A 23,337-nucleotide genomic window follows, 5' to 3' on the forward strand; every position below is an offset into this window, starting at 1 on the left:
TGCTGATACTAGAACCTATTCACTAGCACAGACTCGAGAAAACTAATATTCTATGAGAACCAGGTATTTTTTAACAACAATTTATGGCACATTACCGCTTCCCGCGCCTTATATGTTGTTTTTCTAGGTTAATAGAAAATTGTATGAAATACAGCCATTCCCCGCTAATAATTAATGACTGTGAAAATAGAAGCATATCGATTGTGCGTGTGAGTTGTGTGTGTCGGGGCGTGTTCTGGAGTGTATGGTATTGGTACTGTCGACTCGGTGACAGACACAGGCAGGCTAGCAAACATGCAGCACGGCCTCAGCGATGTGCGCGTGCTTTTTTTACTGTGAAACAATGACTTAGACTCAGCCTCTGTAGCGACATCTGCTCTCCACACTCGAGCGAGTATACAGGTCGGCCTTTGTGGGCCGTATTACATACCGTGGCTCACCTCTGATCAGCTTGTATAATTAAATAAGATGAGGATAACTAGGTTGGTTCCTAAGGACAGAGGAAGCCGTGTTCAGCAGGACGCGGTACAGAACACATCGGAGTATTGTGTATGTGTGCTACTGTCAAGCTATCGACCCGATTGGTCGTGTATGTACCAGTTTTATTCGATACATTGAAGACGTGAAACTAAATGATGATAATATGTGACTTGTTTATGTGATACAGATTTCGTACATGTGCTCCAGATAAACAGTGTGATTGGAAATCATAAGACGCGTTGGTGTGAGTTTGCCATCACACCGCCAATGAACGCGTTGGTTAACTGAACCCCCCGGGCCGTGCTGCCATCGGTCGATACATATTCCGTGCATGTGAATGAAATGTCCAGGATACAAAATGCTTCAAAGTACAGATCCAGTTCTCACAGATAATCACACGCTGTTAGTAGCTGTGGTCGGCTCCACAAGGAGGCATCGTTAACGACGAGTATTTGTGACTAGTCATGTCTACAATTCGTAGGGCTTATATGGAAATATCTAACGGTATCCGAGGACTTAGATTTAACAGAGAACAACAAAATCAGCAGCAGCAGCAACAACAACAACAACAACAACAACAACAACAACAACAACAACAACAGCAACATCATCAACAAACAGCGGTGACAGCGAGGGAAACAACAGGTCAAGCGAGAATAGCCAATGGAGGTGCGATGAGTGCCAGAGTAGTCCGCTCTCCAAAACCTCTCATTGCCAGGAAAATCCGTAGTTTGTTCGGAAGGCACCAACCGGAAACTATTCATGATCTTTTCATGTATGAGAGGTTTTTATCTAAATTTTTCATGTATTTTTCAGCTGAAGAGAGGGGGGTGTTGTCACAGGTGTGCCTAACTTGGAAAGCCATCTTGTACCACCCCCGTTTCTGGCTGGACGTCATCCCTATCATATCCTGTCGCGACCTCAGTCGCGAGGAGGACATGAGGCGGATCTTCTATGAAAGCCTACAGATGAGGAGCTTTGACTCAATATGCTTGTTCGGGGCCACTGACGATGACCTCGTGGACTTCGTCAATCACTTCTCCACGTGTAAAAAACAATTACGTTCGGTAGGTTTGCGTTGCTCCAACGTGACCGACACAGGGATGGAACAGCTATTTAAACGTATGCCTTGTATCTACCGACTTGAGCTTTCGGGGTGCAATGAACTAACTGAGACAGGACTTTGGTCGTGTCTTAACTCGAAAATCGTCTCGTTGACGATAAACGACTGTATCAATGTGGCCGACGACACTGTCGGCGCCATTGCTCAGCTGCTTCCGTCGTTGTACGAGTTGAATCTTCAAGCGTACCACGTGACTGACGCCGCTTTGGCGTTTTTCAGTGCCAAACAGAGTTACAGTTTGTCGTTACTGAGACTGCAATCCTGCTGGGAAATAACCAACCACGGGATCGTGAACATAGTACATTCCCTGCCTAACCTTACCGTCCTCAGTATGTCCGGGTGCAGTAAAATTACGGACGACGGTGTGGAACTTATTGCAGAAAACCTACGTAAGCTGCGGTCGCTAGATCTGTCCTGGTGTCCGCGTATAACGGACGCCTCCCTAGAATACATCGCCTGTGATCTCAGTCAACTGGAGGAACTTGTGCTAGACAGGTGAGTTAATTACCAAGCAAAAATAACGTCACCTCTCCAGGTATCTTTTCAAACCGGAAACGAAATAACGTCATTGCACCGTTGAATTGGTTAAATTGGAAACAAAATAACGTCATTGCATCGTTGAATTGATCAAACCGGAAACAAAAGAACATACATAATTAAAGGATGCAAAAATGTATTGATTAGCTCGGACACAAGCTCATGTCCTTGCAGACCAGGTGTAAAGTATGATATTGATGTTATATCTTTTAAACAAGTACGTTTGTCGAAAAATATTATTCTTGTCATTTTCACAATACCTTTTTAATATATTGGGGGGAAATGGCAGAACAGTGTGTTCGATACTTGCTCACAACGACGTCCATATACGTATAGTTCCTGTATATCAAAATACCTGACATAATTTTCCAAACAGCATGTACAGCTGTGGCAAGCTAATAAACATGTTAGATCTTAAATTCTATTCCAAAAATCCACACTGCCAACGATCTTTTATCTTTCATTATTAAACAATATTATGAACTAGACGCCAGCAGTGCTACACTTACAGAAGATGTTCTACCCGGGACACGAGCGCCCATACTGCGTTACTGTTACATATCACCCGCCAATAACGACGCCAACTAGCACATTACACCATATTACACTTGGTTTTAAAGAACTTGATGGAATTCCTTTTTCAATATTTTGCGAACACAACATGATTCTGAGCGGTTTGAAGTCGCGAATTGTACCCAGACAGTGTTTACCCCGTGTGTTTATGCGTAGTACGGCTCCATCGTACATGAATGTACTTTGGTAAAAGTGAATTGCTAGATTTCGTAACAATTTGTCGAGAATATATCAACAACACAGAACTACGAGGAAAAAGTAGGGTCATTTCAATCCCAAAAAATGTCAACACACAATAGTTTTTCATTTTACTCTACCACGAGAGTAACACGTCATTACCAATGACATCAGTCTCGAAGAGGAATGGTAACAAAGCAACTGTTAAAAGGAATGATAGTAATGTAATTGGAGTAGCGAATAAATGGCTGAACTACAATGTTGCTCGGGTATTAGAGGAACGGTTAAAATTTAATTAAGAGTCAAAGAATAAATAAAAAATGTAATCAGTGTCGCAGATAAAAGATAACAATGTAATAAGAGACGGGGGGATGATAACAGTGTAATTCCAGCCTAAGGCGGAATGGTAACTATTTGATAAGAGTAATATTTTGGTTTGGTTTAGTTTTGTTTAACGTCCTATTAACAGCTAAGGTCATTTAAGGACGTGCATCCATGTGTGTAGTGTATGCATGCTTGCGTGTGTGTATGCATGAGACATGGTATGTTGGTGTGCTTGCCTCCTTGTGATAGCGCGGATCTGATGCCGACTTTATAGTGCTATCTCACTGAAATGCCATGCCGAAGGAACCAAACACATCATTCCGCCCGGTCACATCATACCGACAACGAGTAGTGGAGGATGGTAACAATGTAATAACAATCGCGGATGAATAGTAACGATGTAAATATAGAATGCTATGTAATTCGAGTCGTAGAGATATCGAAACAGTGCAAGTAGAGTCGTAGAGATATCGAAACAGTGTAAGTTAAGACGTAGAGATATCGAAACAGTGCAATTAGAGTCGTAGAGGTATCGAAACTGTGCAAGTAGAGTCGTAGAGATATCGAAACTGTGCAAGAAGAGTCGTAGAGATATCGAAACAGTGTAAGTTAAGACGTAGAGATATCGAAACAGTGTAAGTTAAGACGTAGAGATATCGAAACAGTGCAATTAGAGTCGTAAAGATATCGAACCAGTGTAAGTGGAATTGCAAAGGAAAGATAATGTAATTATAATCGTAGATGATTGGTCACGATTTAATAAGGGTCGCGGATGAGCGGTATCGATGTAACTAAATTCAAAGAGGACTGACAACGATGTAAAAACGCAACGATGCTATAGGAGTTGAAGAGGAAATATAATGTAATTAAAGTCGTAGATGAGTGGTTAAGACACAATAACACATGTAATTACAGTAGCAGAGGGAACGTAACAATGTAATTACAATCGCTGAGGGAATGTAACAATGTAATTACAGTAGCAGAGGGAATGTAACAATGTAATTACAGTAGCAGAGGGGATGTAACAATGTAATTACAGTCGCAGACGGAATGTAACAATGTAATTACAGTAGCAGAAGAAATGTAACAATGTAATACAGTCGCAGAGGGAATGTAACAATGTAATAATAGTAGTAGATGAGTGGTTAAGACATAATAACAGTCGCAGAGGGAATGTAACAATGTAATTACAGTAGGAGATGAGTGGTTAAGACACAATAACAGTCGCAGAGGGAATGTAACAATGTAATTACAGTAGCAGATGAGTGGTTATGATGTAATTAGAGTATTAAAGTTATGGTGACAATGTAATTAGAGCATAAGAGAAAAATAATAATGGAATTAGAATCGAAGATGAATGGTTACTATGTAATTAGTGTAGTGGATTATGAGGAATGGTTACAATGTAATTACAGTAGAAGATGCTTGGTTATGATGTTATTAGAGTAATAATGTAATTAGAATCAAAGATGAATGGTTACTATGTAATTAGTGTAGTGGATTATGAGAAATGGTTACATTGTAATTAGTGTAGTGGATTATGAGGAATGGTTACAATATAATAAAGAGTATTAAAAGATTGGTAACAACCTTTAGAGTCGCAGAGGAAATGTAACTATGTAATTAGAGCAACAAATAGAAATGTACCAATGTAATTAGAGTGGCATAGGAGGGATGACAATGTAATTAATAAAATAATTTGAGTGGTATATTATTAGTTACATTGTAATTATAGCGTTTGGGGAATGGAAATAGTGTAACTACAGTCTAAGATTATAGAAAGAATATGTGTGGTTGGTTGTGTATGGAAATTACATTTTGCAGTTCGGTTCCATTTAGAGCGTAGCCAGTAGGAGTGTACGCATGTTAAGGAATTGGTGGTTTTGAAACGTGTTCATTTGTAATACATACATAAATACCAACATGTACTTTAAGCACTACCAGTGAAAAGCCAGTCGGTGTGGAGGAATTCACTTCCTTATACTAGTTCGGCACTGATTTCCTCAAATACCGGAAACGTCCGTTCCTTCACGAAGACGGGGAATGCAACCTGATCCTCGACCCAATCAGGCTCTCTCTGGACGTCGTGCATGTGTGTGAATGGATCAGATGTCTCTATCGGGACCGATGAGAAGATGATAACGAAGATCTAGCGAGAATTAGTTAATTTTCAAATTGTTTGAAGACACAAGTGGGTAACCAAAATTGTTTACCAACTCTTAGCAGGTATACCCAGTTAATCATGAGTGAGAAAACCTATACTGTTTCCCAGCCGCATTTTACTACTAGCTAATATCCCCCTAGTTTGAGAACTTAGAATCAGACACCAAAGTGATCAAATTTATTAGAGTTTATTTCTTTTCTAAATAACTTAATATTCTAGAACGAGTCTATATAGTGGACCACAAAGGAGAGGTTTTCTGTGAACCAGACTATGATCCTACACACATAATGTGTGAACCACTCGACGCATCTATGTGTGCATTATCCTACAGGTATGGTATACTATGTGAACCATCCGACACGTATACTATGTGAAACATCATCTTAACATGTATAATACGTGAATCATCTAACTCATATAAAGTATGAACCATCCAACACATACGTGAACCATTGTAAGCGCAAAATTTGTTAATCATACAACACGTATAATGTATTAACCATCTTACAAGTATAATGACAGATAAATCATCCTACATATATGTGTGATTCAATCATGCTAAGCTATGATGCGTGAACCATCTTCCACGTATGTATTAACGTTAACCATCCTAGACAATGTGTGAACCTTTGCACACAACTAATGTTACGGAACCATTATACACTTACATGTGAACCCTCCAAGACAATATGTGAACCGTTCTACACAACTAATGTGTACGTAGACCATTACCATGTCAGGCATTTCCTCTGACAAAAAAGCCTTTCCCTGACGTAGGACAGATGAGAGTTGTCACTTCCAATATATCGACGTATTGATGTTGTTTGCGTTCTTTATCCGGTTCGAATCTATTTCTGGCGTTCTTGTGTCGGATACTGCGTGTCAAATAAATCACCGTTCAATAGCATTCTCTGCTCGGTTTCTGACATGCAATCTGAATTCGACAAAATTTGTCGATATTTCACTCTGCGTTTCACAAAAAACCCTCACATCCGATCATGCCCATGTATGCTGTTCCGACCAATACAGCGTCGTTGGGTGTCCCTCAGTTTTCAGCAAACAAAATGTTTTTGGATATCAACCTTGACATTTAACTGAAAAACAATAATTATTTTACTACGCCAGAAAAAAAATCATCGCTCCGTTTGTCTTCCAACCGTGGTAAACTGAAATTGCAACTTAAGAAAATGAAATTATTGTCGCGACGGTTGATTTAATATTGCAACCACGTTGTATGCAGATGCTAATTGTATAAACTGCTGGCTGTCAATCTGTAGGCCCGCTCTACGAACGTGTCTTAGCAAAGTGCACAAACTCGAGCGAAACTTGTATGCTATCGACTGACAAAACATTGCCTGTTCGCCTCGATCTACACAGTGATGAAAATGGTACTCCGTCATTAAAGTTCGATATACAGTAGGTCATAAAAGAATGAAAATGGCAAGTAAACATGTCCGAGAATATAGCAGAGAGGTGTTTTAATCTCCGGGGGAGGACTTTATACCTTTTCCCATTGGGAGTGGTGTCCCCCCCCCCCCCCCCCCCCCCCCCCCCCCCCCCCNTGACCATTCGGCAGTACGCGCCTTGCCCCGTATACTATCATGTAGAAAAGATTAGAAGGAAAGTTAAGCCATATTATCAGACGTCGGATCCTGAAAAAATATGCAAGAACATCGCGCAATGACGACGGCCGCAACCGTCAAAATGAACTTAGTATATTATAAGCTTTACAAGATAGTAGACTAGACAAGACCTATACTCATGTGATAAAATAGAAAAATGATACATATTCAGGAAATTTAAGTCCAGTTGGATACACAATAAGATGCTTAATTGAAGGGGGCACCTCCAATCTCTCGGCGCTCGCGTCTCGGGCAGGCAAACCGCATTTCTTGCCATATGGCGTGTTCTTTATATCGTGAAAGATAAGTTTCCAAATGGGTGACTTGAGCTGTATCCGAAAAAGGATCTGTATTGAGTAAATGTGTCCGCCAGTGTTCCTGATCGAGTCAGACAGAACCATTGATTTAAGCTTGGTAGAAAGAATGTTCGCCTGTCCCATCTCCTTTCTACGGAAATCTTTTATTATTGTACATCTTACGTCCATTAGCCTGTGTGGCACGGGCGTTGTTACTGATGAATCGTTAAAAGACAGGTAAGTATTCGATATTAAACCAAATATAAACATTACGCCAGTATGAGCCCAATCACAGTAGTCGGTCACACCAACGGTTGCTATGCTAAAGCAGACCCCATATACGTTATTTCTGAAAACCCTCATCAATATGTATGATCAGCCGCGTGGGGCCCTAAGAACGGCGTCATGCGGTGGTAGTATAAGTCCGGTATCTTGTAGACGTCATGTTTTTGTTTATAACCTCTTGAATAACTGTATATATATGAACTGGTATGGCCCCGTTCATCGATGATGGTTACCGTAGCGTGCTCACATAGCCGTTACTGATGAAATATTCATATGTGAACAAACCTATTATAGAGAGTAGCCATCGATTTTCAAAAGTAGACAGATACTGCAAACAAAGATAATGTTTCAAAACTACCACATTTCACGTTTGAAGTTAATCACATTTGTCGATAACGATTATTTCGAGATGATGTGTGAACAGGGAGTCTGTGTCGTCGTATCTCTCGATCTGTTCCACTCGGACAACGTCACAACCTTAATAACCCAGTCGTTATACCAAACATTGCCAGCAGTAATGAGTGAGAGGTAGCTACCCCGGCTATCACGACCTCGGCTATCACGACCTATACATTGTATCAATAATATAGGCGATGACCGCAATGAAATGGACATAACGGTCTACTCGGCAGAGATCCATCTAACAGTCTACGTATGCAAGATGTGAGTGTGTACATGACGTTAGTTGGTCAATGGCAAATATATGCTTTTGGTTTCATTCCTACATGTACAATTGACTGAAAATTTAAACTGAAAAAGTATTTCCTCGTTTACGAAAAGTGCCGACAGTTCCCTCCCTATTGGTACAGTACGTAACGGTGAAATTGTATATAATCAATTTGAGCTTTTACCTTTGGTCAGTTTATGTGGTAACATCGTACCATTGGTCAGTTATGTGTTAACATCGTATCATTGGTCAGGTATGTGGTAACATCGTACCATTGGTCAGTTCTACCATTGGTCATTTATGTGGTAACATCGTAACATTGGTCAGTTATGTGGTAACATCGTACCATTGGTCAGTTCTACCATTGGTCATTTATGTGGTAACATCGTATCATTGGTCAGTTATGTGGTTACATCGCACCATTGGTCAGTTATGTGGTAACATCGTACCATTGGTCAGTTCTACCATTGGTCATTTATGTGGTAACATCGTACCATTGGTCAGTTCTACCATTGGTCATTTATGTGGTAACATCGTATCATTGGTCAGTTATGTGGTAACATCGTACCATTGGTCAGTTATGTGTTAACATCGTACCATTGGTCATTTATGTGGTAACATCGTAACATTGGTCAGTTATGTGGTAACATCGTACCATTGGACAGGTATGTGTTAATATCATACCATTGGTCAGCTATGTGCTAACACTTCCACCATTGGTCAGTTCTACCATTGGTCAGTTATGTGTTAACATCGTACCATTGGTCAGTTATGTGTTAAAATCGTACCATTGGTCAGATATGTGTTAACATCGTACCATTGGTCAGTTATGTGGTAACATCGTACTATTGGTCAGTTCTACCATTGGTCATTTATGTGGTAACATCGTATCATTGGTCATTTATGTGGTAACATTGTACACTTGGTCAGTTATGTGTTAACATCGTACCATTGGTCAGTTATGTGGTAACATCGTACCATTGGACAGGTATGTGTTAATATCGTACCATTGGTCAGCTATGTGCTAACACTTCCACCATTGGTCAGTTCTACCATTGGTCAGTTATGTGGTAACATCGTACCATTGGTCAGTTCTACCATTGGTCATTTATGTGGTAACATCGTACCATTGGTCAGTTATGTGTTAACATCGTATCATTTGTCAGTTATGTGTAAACATCGTTTCATGGTCAGTTATGTGGTAACATCGTACCATTGGTCAGTTATGTGATAACATCGTACCATTGGTCAGTTATGTGATAACATCGTACCATTGGTCAGTTATGTGTAAACATCCTTTTATTGGTCAGTTATGTGGAAACATCGTACCATTGGTCAGTTATATGTTAACATCGTATCATTGGTCAGTTAAGTGATCACATCGTATCATTGGTCAGTTATGTGGTAACATCGTACCATTTGTCAGTTATGTGGAAACATCGTACCATTGGTTAGTTATATGTTAACATCGTATCATTGGTCAGTTATGTATTAACACTTCCACCATTGGTCAGTTCTACCATCGGTCAGTAATGTGGTTACATCGTATCATTGGTCAGTTATGTGTAAACATCCTTTTATTGGTCAGTTATGTGGAAACATCGTACCATTGGTTAGTTATGTGTTAACACTTCCATCATTGTTCAGTTCTACCATCGGCCAGTAATGTGGTAACATCGTATCATTGGTCAGTTATGTGGTAACATCGCACCGTTGGTTAGTTATGTGTTAACACTTCCATCATTGTTCAGTTCTACCATCGGCCAGCAATGTGGTAACATCGTATCATTGGTCAGTTATGTGGTAACATCGTACCGTTGGTTAGTTATTTGTTAACACTTCCATCATTGTTCAGTTCTACCATCGGCCAGTAATGTGGTAACATCGTATCATTGGTCAGTTATGTGGCAACATCGTACCATTGGTCAGTAATGTGGTAACATCGTACCATTGTTCAGTTATGTGGTAACATCGTACCATTGGTTAGTTATGTGTTAACACTTCCATCATTGTTCAGTTCTACCATTGATCATTTATGTGGTAACATCGTACCATTGTTCAGTTCTACCATTGGTCATTTATGTGGTAACATCGTACCATTGGTCAGTTATCTGGTAACATCGTACCATTGGTCAGTTATGTGTTAACATCGTATCATTGGTCAGTTATTTGGTAACATCGTACCATTGGTCAGTTATGTGATCACATCGTACCATTGGTCAGTTATATGATCACAACGTACCATTGGTCAGTTATGTGTAAACACTTCCATCATTGGTCTGTTCTACCCTTGGGTCATTTATGTGGTAACATCGTACCATTGGTCGATTTTCGGTGTTTTTTGTCATGCGAATATGTAACAGGAGAGGAAAAATGCACGGCCAGACTAGGATTCGAACCAGAGACCCTCCGAACTCTAGGCGGACGCACTAGCAATTGATCTAATTGATCGTCAATGATCGACCAACTCCAGTTCCGTTTCAGATGGTTGTCAAAGTAAACAATAATACCAGGGGAATTCTAAAGTTATCGGTCCAGATACCGAGATGACTTCTCTAGGGCGTTACTTACTGGACAAGTTATAGTGTAACACCACGTGCTATATACCAGTGTAATTAACCCGTAGCTGCGGTTTGATGTCGTAATGAAGTGTAGGTGGCCCTCATGTAAAGCACAACAGTTATTATCGACAGGGACAGTCTGGGTCAAACACCCCTAGACCAGGTCAGCAGCGTCAAAACAGGCCTCATTAGCCGGAACTTATCGCCAGTCAATTGCGAAATTGTTCCGACTTGGCTGTACATACCTTCCCTGTTTAGCTTTGGAATGTGTAATCTGAACTATGACCTATTTAGCAACAAAGTACGGACGTTAACGGCGAATTTACTAGAAATGACCCATCCCGAAAGTTGTTTGTGGCACTTGCTTGAGAAAGTGATATTATTACTAGTAATGACTTTCTAGACGTATATTCGTCTCTGGTCATCTATGTGTAAACATGATGCTGGTCTTCCTTGTGGTATAACGTGATGATGTAATCAATTTAAAACTTATGGTGGAACAACAGCTATATTTTAGTGCGGAATGTGCCCTTTTTATCTCATCATCCTTTCAGTAGCTTCCCGTGTATCGTAGGAACAGTAAACAACCGGGCCTTCTCCCCCTCCCGCCCACGACTTCAGACCGGCTGCCCTACCCCCTCCCACCCACGACTCCCCTTGGCGAGTTCGTCAACACAAAGAACACGCCTGGGTTTGTTCTACACGTGTACCAAGCTGGGTTTGGCATGTAACAGGTGGTGCTCGTTCTGCGACTGAAACGTCACAGAACAGTGTATGTTTGAATGGAATGTGATACGGTGAGGAAACTGTGTAGGTTGGTCCAGTTCCTGTTTGTTGTAATTTAAATTGTTACCATGCTGACATAGTGATGATTTCTATACTTCCACCCACATTACACTCTCGTTATGTCCAACAATAGCGGCTCTCCGCCGTGATTGCACCGACAATAAAAATACTAATTGAGACGAGAAGATTCGACAGTTTGTTGATCCCCGCTGTATAACATTACAAGAAATCATCAATTGACAATTAAATAAAAAATAAACAAGAGATCCCAAAGGGATCTTGGCGCCAACCTTTGTACCATCTTCATTAGTTCTTTGTCAGTTCGATCTTTTCTCTTCTTTCCTGTAATCTGTTTGATCGAGTCATGTTAACAGTAAATGCACCTTGAGGTAACTTTTGATCTAAACTTAATACTGATGTGTATAAAAGCAAACCTTCAAAGTGAGTTTGTCATTTCACATATTTACTAGTACAGTACTTAATGTGAAAGAAATAGAATCGATCATTGCAGAAAGATCTGTTTAGTTCTTCTTTTAATCCATTGGGTTTTTATGATCGGTCTCAAAATATAACATACACAACGCGAGACCAAGGGAAACCTACATATAAAATTTAAGAAAGATCCCACTAGTTCTTCCGGAGAAATAGCGGTAATTTTAAAAAGATCCCTCAAGTACTTTGGGAGAAATAGCGATAACAAACTTTCACTATCAAAATCCAAGATGGCTGCCTGTCGGCCATGTTGTTTATCCGATCAGTCTCAAAAGTTGCCCTGCACAGCTAAGGACCAAGGGGAACCTACATATAAAATTTGAGAAATATCCCTCTGGTACTTCTTGAGAGATAATGATAACAAACTTTCCTTATCAAAATCCAAGATGGCTGCCTGTCGGCCATGTTGTTTATCCGATCAGTCTCAAAAGTTGCTCTGCACAGCTTAGGACCAAGGGGAACCTACATCCTTTTTAAATCTGAGAAAGATCCCTCTGGTACTTCTAGAGAAATACCGATAACAAGAATTGTTTAAGGACGGACGGCGAACGACGGACGACGGACCACGGACGCAGGGTGATTTAAATAGCCCACCATCAGATGATGGTGGGCTAAAATATACAACATTTGATATAGCGCCCTATCTAGCTAACATAAGCCACTCTAAAGCGCTTTCGGACTAATGTTGACATCGGCCGAGGATGAAATGCGTCTCTTGCATTGCTGTGGTTTGATTGGCGACCGCACCGTGTTTGTAAGCCTAGACACGGAAATAGACCTTATATCGGAACGAAATGACGAGACAAATATATTAATACATTGTACACGAGTCATCTAACCCATCACGTTCCCTTTAACATTTACTGTTGGTGAGATCAAATGCTGGCGACTAACGTTATTCAAATCCCTGTGACACAGTGACTATGGATACTGCCATACGCTATTCACCCCGGTATTACGGTAGTACAGTCAACAAAGGAAAAGACGAGTTTATAGACATACATAAAACTACAGCATAATCCACCCCGGGAGTAGCAGAATAGACATGTTACACAAAGCCATCTTTGATGATTGAAATGAATAAACGAGTTAGTTTTCAGCGTCTATAGTTGACACGCGCCGGAGGATAGTGAAAGCTTCTGTGTCCTATTCAGCACCGTTTAGTGCTAATAGTGCAGCTCGGTGGCGGTATCAATTAATACTCATTAGCACTAAATGTGCTAATAAAGTAACCGTGATCGATTTCCTTTGATAGCATGGTCAGAATATCGATTAGTTACAAATAATGTGTGATTTAAGTGTAACGATATCGATTACCTATTAACACGTGTGGAGTGGAGTAAGAATATCAGTAAACTATCAATATACGTCAACTTGAATATCGATCACTGAGATTGAGGGTAGAGTAAAACGTGAAGCTAAATGAAACGGGGAAATATACAAATATACAAGTAAAATATTGCCATAAACAAAGCAACTAATTGTGTTCTTAACAATTTTAGCGAATATAGTTTGTTCTTTAATAAAACAGTTTGTTAAGTGACATAGAATTTACTACAGAGTACTTTGGACCAAACCGGGTTATTTAAAGTAACAGGATGTACTAGGGTGCCTGGGACCAGACATAGTACTTCATATAACAGGGTGTACCAGGGTACCTTGGACCAGACATATTACTTTATATAACAGGATGTACTAGGGTGCCTGGGACCAGACAAAGTACTTTATATAACAGGATGTACCAGGGTACCTTGGACCAGACATATTACTTTATATAACAGGGTGTACTAGGATGCCTTGGACCAGACATACTACTTTATATAACAGGGTGTACTAGGGTACCTGGGACCAGACATATTACTTTATATAACAGGGTGTACTAGGGTGCCTGGGACCAGACGTACTACTTTATATAACAGGGTGTACTATGGTACCTGGGACCAGACATAGTATTTCATATAACAGGGTGTACTAGGGTGCCTGGAACCAGACATATTACTTTATATAACAGGATGTACTAGGGTGCCTGGGACCAGACATAGTACTTCATATAACAGGGTGTACTAGGATGCCTTGGACCAGACATACTACTTTATATAACAGGGTGTACTAGGGTACCTGGGACCAGACAAAGTACTTTATATAACAGGGTGTACTAGGGTGCTTTGGACCAGATAAAGTACTTTATATAACAGGGTGCACTAGGGTAACTTGGACATATCTAACTGACACTCAGAAACATGCCATCAATATCCCTGGATTACCGCTGCGTCCTATGATAGTTCTACTCCCACACACAGTACGGTGAGCACCTGTTTCACGGTCTCTTCGCTGTATTTATTCTACATGAGAATTAAACGGCTTCTCTATTGGTGATGATAAGAACAATCCCACATGTTAACACTCCTGTCATTGAATAGGAGTGTTATCGTCTCGCTATGTTGCATTGCGCGTGCCGCGGCGTGTGTCGCACGTCAACACTGCCATACTTCTCCAAGTCTGGACAGCACCTGCACGTACCACATTCCAGTCTAAACTAGTCATTATGACTTCGACACAATATTAGTTGCGGTTGCTGCCTCGGACACCCGGCCACTGATTGACAGAGTTCGACCGATTGGTCGACAGGTCACATGGCAACGAGTTTCACGCGCGGTGACCCCACTGATGACGTGGCCGGGCTGTCAATCGAGTCGGAATCTGTCTACGAGTAAGCCTTATCGCATTAGTTTTTATCGATTATGGTGTTTGTGTGTCAAAAATGAACATTGACTCATCGATTGCGGATGTGGATGTGAAGTACCCCCTTGTCAGTTCGTCCGATAAACTGGGGTGATGTGTTCGCTACAGCTCACTCAAACCGGCTTAGAATATCTAGAGCTTTCTACATCAAGGTCATTACGACGTGTAGGCCATGATTCTGTTAGGAAACTGGCCCCTTCTCACTGTCTTACAGAGGCGACCATGCACGTGTCTCGCACTCGCAAATAACTTCTTGTCCAAACAACATTCCCTCCAAGGTATCACGTAGTAAAATGTGGCATCCTTGTGAAGGTCACAACGATCCTATATGGTACAATGTACTGTATTATTGTATCACTTAGTCCGAGTCATCACAGTACAATTATCACAGCGTAAGACACTAGCTTATATCAATAAGACCAAAGTTAAATATTCAGTTATCAAAGAGTAATTATGTTAACTACACCAAATACGACTACACTAGCGATGTTGCCTTTCAGTTATCATAGAGAAGCCATGGTAACTACAACCCCCAGACGATGTTGCTTTTCAGTTATCATAGAGAACCCATGTTAACTTCAACCCCCAGACGATGTTACTTTTCAGTTCTCATAGAGAACCCATGTTAACTTCAACCCCCAGACGATGTTACTTTTCAGTTCTCATAGAGAACCCATGTAAACTTCAACCCCCAGACGATGTTGCCGGTTCAGTTATCATTGAGAACCCATGGTAACTACAACCCCCAGACGATGTTGCTTTTCAGTTATCATAGAGAACCCATGTTAACTTTAACCCCCAGACGATGCTACTTTACAGTTCTCATAGAGAACCCATGTTAACTTCAACCCCCAGACGATGTTACTTTTCAGTTCTCATAGAGAACCCATGTAAACTTCAACCCCCAGACGATGTTGCCGGTTCAGTTATCATTGAGAACCCATGGTAACTACAACCCCCAGACGATGTTGCTTTTCAGTTATCATAGAGAACCCATGTTAACTTTAACCCCCAGACGATGCTACTTTACAGTTCTCATAGAGAACCCATGTTAACTTCAACCCCCAGACGATGTTACTTTACAGTTCTCATAGAGAACCCATGTTAACTTCAACCCCCAGACGATGTTGCCGGTTCAGTTATCATTGAGAACCCATGGTAACTACAACCCCCAGACGATGTTGCCGGTTCAGTTATCATTGAGAACCCATGGTAACTACAACCCCCAGACGATGTTGCCTTTCAGTAATCATAGAGAACCCATGGTAACTACAACCCCCATACGATGTTGCCTTTCAGTTATCATAGAGAGCCCATGGTAGCTGCAACCCCCAGACATTTGTTGCCTTTCAGTTATCATAGAGAACCCACGGTAACTGCAACCCCCAGACGATGTTGCCTTTCAGTTATCGTAGAGAACCCATGGTAACTGCAACCCCCAGACGATGTTGCCTTTCAGTTATCGTAGAGAACCCATGGTAACTGCAACCCCCAGACGAGGTTGCCTTTCAGTTATCATAGAGAACCCATGTTAACTTCAACCCCCAGACGATGTTACTTTACAGTTCTCATAGAGAACCCATGTTAACTTCAACCCCCAGACGATGTTGCCGGTTCAGTTATCATTGAGAACCCATGGTAACTACAACCCCCAGACGATGTTGCCTTTCAGTTCTCATAGAGAAGCCATGGTAACTACAACCCCCAGACGATGTTGCTTTTCAGTTATCATAGAGAACCCATGTTAACTTCAACCCCCAGACGATGTTGCCGGTTCAGTTATCATTGAGAACCCATGGTAACTACAACCCCCAGACGATGTTGCCTTTCAGTTATCATAGAGAACCCATGTTAACTTTAACCCCCAGACGATGTTACTTTACAGTTCTCATAGAGAACCCATGTTAACTTCAACCCCCAGACGATGTTACTTTTCAGTTCTCATAGAGAACCCATGTAAACTTCAACCCCCAGACGATGTTGCCGGTTCAGTTATCAAAGAGAGAAACCATGTTTTCTACATCCTTCAAACGATGTTGATTGTTCACTTATCAAAGGGAAACTATGTTATAGAATTTAACCTGTCACTTCAAATGTAATTGTTTTCTAAAAAGAAACTATGATATTTTAAATGATGAATTCGAGTTGACTGTTCGGTCGTCACAGATGAACTATGTAATCTGGCCGTGAATTGAATTCTTCTTCAACAGTTGGTGTGTTGCACGGTGTATGTAAGTTTAATACTGTTTACACTAACCTGTCTGATCACTTACGGTCTGTGACTACTGACAGACCTGCCATCAATACTGGTGGTACCAGTCACACTGTGATGTGTAGGAGTTTGACTGTAATTCTTCTTGGGTCGTTTTCTTATTGACAACATGTCTAACTAATAAACACTCAGAAAAAAACCTAAAATCCCTTACCAATCTTTGAACTTTCGAAATTTTTTGTAAATGTCGCATAAACGTACTGCTCGTTGCTCTTTATAGAGAGGTGTTACTGTCAGTCAGGAAATAGCTTTCTTCTCACTTGTTACCAACTTACCAGTATGTTTTATTGTCCCGACAATGGACCACGACTAGAACATACCATTGGCTCGCTTTGTACTAGTAGTGCAGGCGATAAAGATGGAAGAGGAAAACTAAATCGACAAAGGAATTCCGGAACACAAATCTCTTTAATGACACCTCATTACTCACCAGGGATGCTCTCTCCCACACCCCGACTTGTTGACGTAGCTGTCATGCCGTAGTAGACCAATAATAGTCTGTGTGATAAATGGGTACTCATTTTTCGCGTTAACCTCTTTTCGCACATTCTGTGAAGGAATTCTCATCGTAATGGTGGTGCCGGTATAGTCATCTCTCGTCTTGGAATTCACAACAAAGTACGACGACCCGTGGTACATTGTGGAGGTGTTTCCCTGCCGGGGAATTCCGCTCGTGACGTGTTTTGTCACCCCAGTGTGTGTATTTCCATCTGTCCGTCACACACCTGTCAAAAGCAGTATACCAGTTTGTTTGGAGGCAGAGCTGGTGCTAGATTGACCATGACATATTGCACAACGTGTATGTCATCGGGCTCTGCGTTCCTGTCGGCACAGCTCTGACACGTCGTACGTCTTGTGTGTACTATAACATATCATAGCTTACCCCTCGTACTGAATGTTACATATCGTGTATTATGTTACCGTATAAAAGGTGCATGTGTTACACAGCTATCTCGTTTCATTATATCATTAACACGAGAGTAAAAGCGTTATCCACACTGAAAGCTGTCATGAACGTTGCGCCACAGACTGTTTATGACCTTGTTTTTGACAAAACGTCCCTAGTGTGTAAAATCACCACTGAATGGTTTATGATTAACGCTGTGGAGGGAAGGGTTACAGACCTCATTTATCACTATTGTCACTATTACTGAAAACCCAAATATAGAAGCCATCATCAAGCTTCTTCATGGCTGACCGAAGCCTCCATTTTGCTTCAGAAAAGTTCATTTTGGAATGTGATTTGTTCTTTTTAAACATGGATCGAAGCTCTAGATAGCAAGGTTGTTGTGCTTTGGATGATTTGGAGGAATGATGCCGGCTATGGTATCAGCTGTATGCGATGTGCTTGTGATTGACACCCCATCTACTACACGATATATATTTCAATGTTGTGGCTCCATCTCGATCGATTTGAGCTGTACCTACAAATTCCTTCATTTCTAATACATCCAATTATACATGATTGGGAAAGATTGACTGGATCTTGGGTCAGAGGTTTCGTATTGACAGACATAAAAGAACTGATGGCATCATACCCATCACACCTAGCCCTGCGCTAGTCATGTGATGTGCCTTGTGATGTGCCTTGTGGTCGACTCAGTTTGTCCTCGGATGTACGCTTACATTTATGGTCGTGTGTTGATTTTCGCTTGAGGAGCTTCTATGAGCAAAAATAAAGACATCAGATAGAACGTCCTATCAAAAATGTATTTGTCTATTTACCGTTTGTGCTCTTTTGTAAACACAAGGAGCTTTAGATACCATATAGGGGGCTGTGTTCTAATCCAGTCGCATGCTGTTTTGTCAACTTAATGTTGCTAGTCGCTTGTTGTAATTGTTTTCTCAATACAATCACACACACCATTGATCTCCTTCAGACGATAACAAAAATCAACAAGACAGAACAGTCTATTAATAACCAATGTCTGCTATCAATATGAAACATGGGCGCCTTGGGGACACAAGTTGCCGCCCTTTTCGTTCACCCAGCTATCCATCGACTTACAGGAGGAGCAAGATAGTCAATGTTCAGATCCTACATGATCTTGTGAAGGAAGATTATGAATAGTAACAGTTCGGAAATAGCATGTTTCTTAAACGCACATGGCGTCTCATGGGAATACGAAGATCTGCCGACTCTTTCTCGGGCAGAGCCGGATCGATACAAACGGAATTTCCTCGGTCAAGGTCATAGCTGACAATGGAACAAAAGCAATATCTACACAAATTGTTTTAAGGAGACAAATCCAATCAGCCTGAAGGTATTAGGGACTGGGGTGTCAATATACATCTCCATCATGACAGACGTGTCGATACGTCATCGTTGTGGGGTCCGCGTAGATGACAACACGGACGGGCGTTACGGGCGTTACACGTACAGCCAAACGAGACAATTTAATTTCTGCCTGAATCGCGAATGTCGTTTAATTAATTGTCGATATGCGTTGGTCAGTCTCCTAGAACTGAGGTACAGTACGTTCCTGTATTTTGCAGAGTGACAAATGATACATTGGGACACGTATTTACTCACATTTCAATGAGGAGATTTTTAATTACGGATGGTATATTCATGGTTATGCTTCAAAACTGCATTATCATCATAAGCGTCATCCGTACGGCCGAAGTATACATAGTCGTTAATTAAACAGTCTAGCATAAATATGTTTTTATGTTATACATTGTTAACTGGAGGTACAGCCCTATCGATGTGACGAGAGAACAGCGAGTAATATCTGGATGCACGGCCTTATCTGTGTGAGGAGAGACCCATTATACAAACGCTTTCTATTTGCGTCTCGACTGTTTTGTAATATGTCCCTTGTTCAGCAGTAGATCAAATTTGTTGAGAAATATACAACGTTATGAATTATTGATGACGTTTTGGTAGCTGCTCCGATACTGGTTCTAATACATTACACAAGAGACCCCCATTAAGTGGCATCACGTCGGGATGAGTCGATAGTAGTTGCTGTATTTGAGGCGCTCATCCGCGCTTGCTTGTTATGAAGAGTTATCATGTTAGGAAAGGCGTAGATAACGACAGTAAGACAGTGAAATCTTCTAGAGACTGAGGAACAATATAACGACAACAAGACTGTGAAATCTTCTAGAGACTGATGAGCCAAAATAACGACAACAAGATTTTGAAATCTTCTAGAGACTGATGAACAAAATAACGACATCAATATTTTGAAATCTCCTAGAGACTGAGGAACAAAATAATGGCTACAAGATTTTGAAATCTTCTAGAGACTGAGGTACAAAATAACGACAACAAGACTTTTAAATCTTCCAGAGACTGAATAACAATATAACGACAACAACACTTTGAAATCTTTTAGAGACTGAGGAACAAAATAACGACAACAAGACTTTTAAATCTTCCAGAGACTGAATAACAATATAACGACAACAACACTTTGAAATCTTTTAGAGACTGAGGAACAAAATAATGGCTACAAGACTGTGAAATTTTCTAGAGACTGAGGAACAAAATAACGACAACAAGATTTTGAAATCTTCTAGAGACTGAGGAACAAAATAATGGCTACAAGATTTTGAAATCTTCTAGAGACTGATGAACCAAAATAACGACAACAAGACTGTGAAATCTTCTAGAGACTGATGAACCAAAATAACGACAACAAGACTGTGAAATCTTCTAGAGACTGATGAACCAAAATAACGACAACAAGACTGTGAAATCTTCTAGAGACTGATGAACCAAAATAACGACAACAAGACTGTGAAATCTTCTAGAGACTGATGAACCAAAATAACGACAACAAGACTGTGAAATCNTAGAGACTGAATAACATTATAACCACATCTTAACTGAAATCTTCTAGAAACTGATGAACATAATTACTGCAATAATAGAGTAAATCTTTTAGAGATTGATGAACCAAAATAACGACGGCTACAGCAGAGTAAATCTGAGACTGGTTACTTAAATGACGCTTATATATATATTTATATATATAACTTCACTTACAGTCTTACAGATTGATCTGGTAGCACTGTATGTTGTAAACCAATTTCCTTCTTAAATTTCTTCTGAAATTAACGTCTATTGTGTATCTTCACGTATCTTGGAGGGGGGATCATTTACTAGCGCTTTATGTGTAAATCGAACAAACGGTATCAAACTGTTATGTAATCACCAATGGTATCGAACTTTGATCTAGTTGCCTAATGGTAGTGGTTAGTGAGGATACCGGCAGCCAGCCAGTCTACGATTCCGGATATGGTAGCACGCTATCGGTTCAGAAAGTAGGATACGGGTACATAGAACTTCCGTGTCTGGGTACAGAGCATTAGAGTACATGTATATAAACCATACACGTATTTTACAGGTGCTTATAATATATATTCATAGCGACATGCTTGGTGATGGAATATCTGTTTATTTTATTGTGATAGTCTTCCGTTTGTATGTATGGTTATGTTAATCCCGGGTAAACTCGACAGTTCGAGGATGAATACTTACAAACATATCAAACGACCCGTCCATGTGTTTGTAGGAATAAGGCAAGCGTATATTAGCTGTGAATGGCTTAAACATGGTTAGACCGGGAATCCCGAGAACAGGATAGCAGAACAAAGGCTGCAGTTTATGTTTGTTGTCTATAAGTAAGCAGACTGTCAAACTGCAGAAGTTAGCAAAATGTAAATGTTTAAGAAGCTGTCTTTAGAAGATACAAGTTGGTATACGTAGCTGTACAACTTTTTATTGAATTTGTTGTGCGGCAATAATCACTGAAAATACGAAGTGGCACCTATTCAAAACCTGAACAAGTTGACGCCGAGGTTTCCAAACAGGTAATATTTTACTCCACTATGTGGCCAATTCGTCCATTTTGGACTCACCAGTGATACAGTTGTCAAACATTGAGATCCGTGTCTAAAGTGTTCCGATACATATATAGTAAACACTGACAGAAAGAAAACATGCCTTTAACACTTAAAACGTTAAAAAAATACAACTTTTAGCTGTAACATATAGGCTTTTCGAGACCTCTAGTATTCCATGTAAAACGCACAAGAAAAATCCAAGTTGTACAAGGTTACGGCCAACCTCGGAGACTGATAGTCTACCACATCGTGACGTAAAACAGTCACTAGAAAATACTAAGTAAAGAGGCATCACGGTTTTATATAGTAAACTATAACGATAAAACTTGATGTAACATTTCAATTCATCGAGGGATGCTGTGTAATCATAGACAAGTCAAAATAAAGTATTTTCCTGGTGTCATACTCAGATTAGGTTCATTAAGTTTTTGAAACAAAATGTGAGTGATTATTTTCCCGACCCGTAAAATTTAACGTGATATTTTTGCGCCGTCAATCCGGCTAAATGACGTCATACTGAATGTCAAAATAGAGGTGTGATTGGGCGTCACTAGAACAAAATGGAGTGTGTTTTACAAAGCTTATACATGTCGGTTAAAGAGACACCTGACTAGCTGAACGATTTAGAACAACCTACAGTTGTAGTAATGCGTATGTCATATTTCTACTCCAAATACGACCAACATCTATCAATTAGTACCTATTGACATTTTTGGTCTAGAGTACGAGAACATTAAAACCACTGTCTTACAAAACGTAGATCTAATATAATTCTGTGGTAAAACCAAACAAAGACAAAAATACGACCAAACATCTATCAATAAGTACATTGTATTTCGTGACATTTTAAGACTGCAGTACAAGAGTAGTTAAACCAACACAGACGCAGACACGACGATTACGTCCTATACGGTGAAGACCCTGAGGGTGATAAGCCCTCGGATAAGTCAGGTTTTAATCTTCAAAAAAAATAGTTTATTATTATGAACAGTAAGATCTAAGACGGCACAATTGCTCACCGAGAAGGTGTAATGTCCAGTAAATGACAACCGTTTCCGGTTTTGTTTTACAGGTGTTCCCACGTGACAGACATAGGTGTTGGTTACCTGTCCACAATGACGTCACTACTACGGCTGTACTTACGTTGGTGCACACAGATCAGAGATTTTGGTTTGCAGCATATGTATTCCATGCGGAATCTACGAGTGCTTTCTCTAGCAGGTATGTAACTCCATTTGTTGTTGATGAAGCTGCTGTATACAGGTTCAGCATGCCCACGGGGGTAAACTAGTGGGTGAAGTAGGGTTGGTTTGTTTGGAGATTTATGTCTAAGAGGTTAATGTAGAAGATTGTGTGTCAAGATTCGAGTCCTGTAACTA

General features: G+C 40.4%; 1 protein-coding gene across 2 annotated transcripts in view; it reads left to right on the forward strand.

Moving 5' to 3' along the window:
- The first annotated feature begins 228 nt into the window (after positions 1-228).
- Positions 229-23,337, forward strand: part of LOC110447370 (F-box/LRR-repeat protein 16-like) — a 33,428-nt gene continuing 10,319 nt past the window's right edge. The window contains exons 1-2 of one of the 2 annotated variants that reach the window (XR_002462585.1): positions 229-2,098; positions 23,031-23,179. Coding sequence is in view for 1 of the 2 variants with exons in the window: in XM_021493007.1 (XP_021348682.1) it covers positions 945-2,098; positions 23,031-23,179 (1,303 nt within the window). In the remaining variant the exon portion in view is untranslated. The remainder of the gene's footprint in view (positions 2,099-23,030; positions 23,180-23,337) is intronic. The other variant, XM_021493007.1, reaches the window with a different exon arrangement.

This window comes from Mizuhopecten yessoensis, unplaced genomic scaffold, assembly GCF_002113885.1.
Source record: "Mizuhopecten yessoensis strain PY_sf001 unplaced genomic scaffold, ASM211388v2 scaffold3339, whole genome shotgun sequence".
Classification (NCBI taxonomy): Eukaryota; Metazoa; Mollusca; class Bivalvia; order Pectinida; family Pectinidae; genus Mizuhopecten; species Mizuhopecten yessoensis.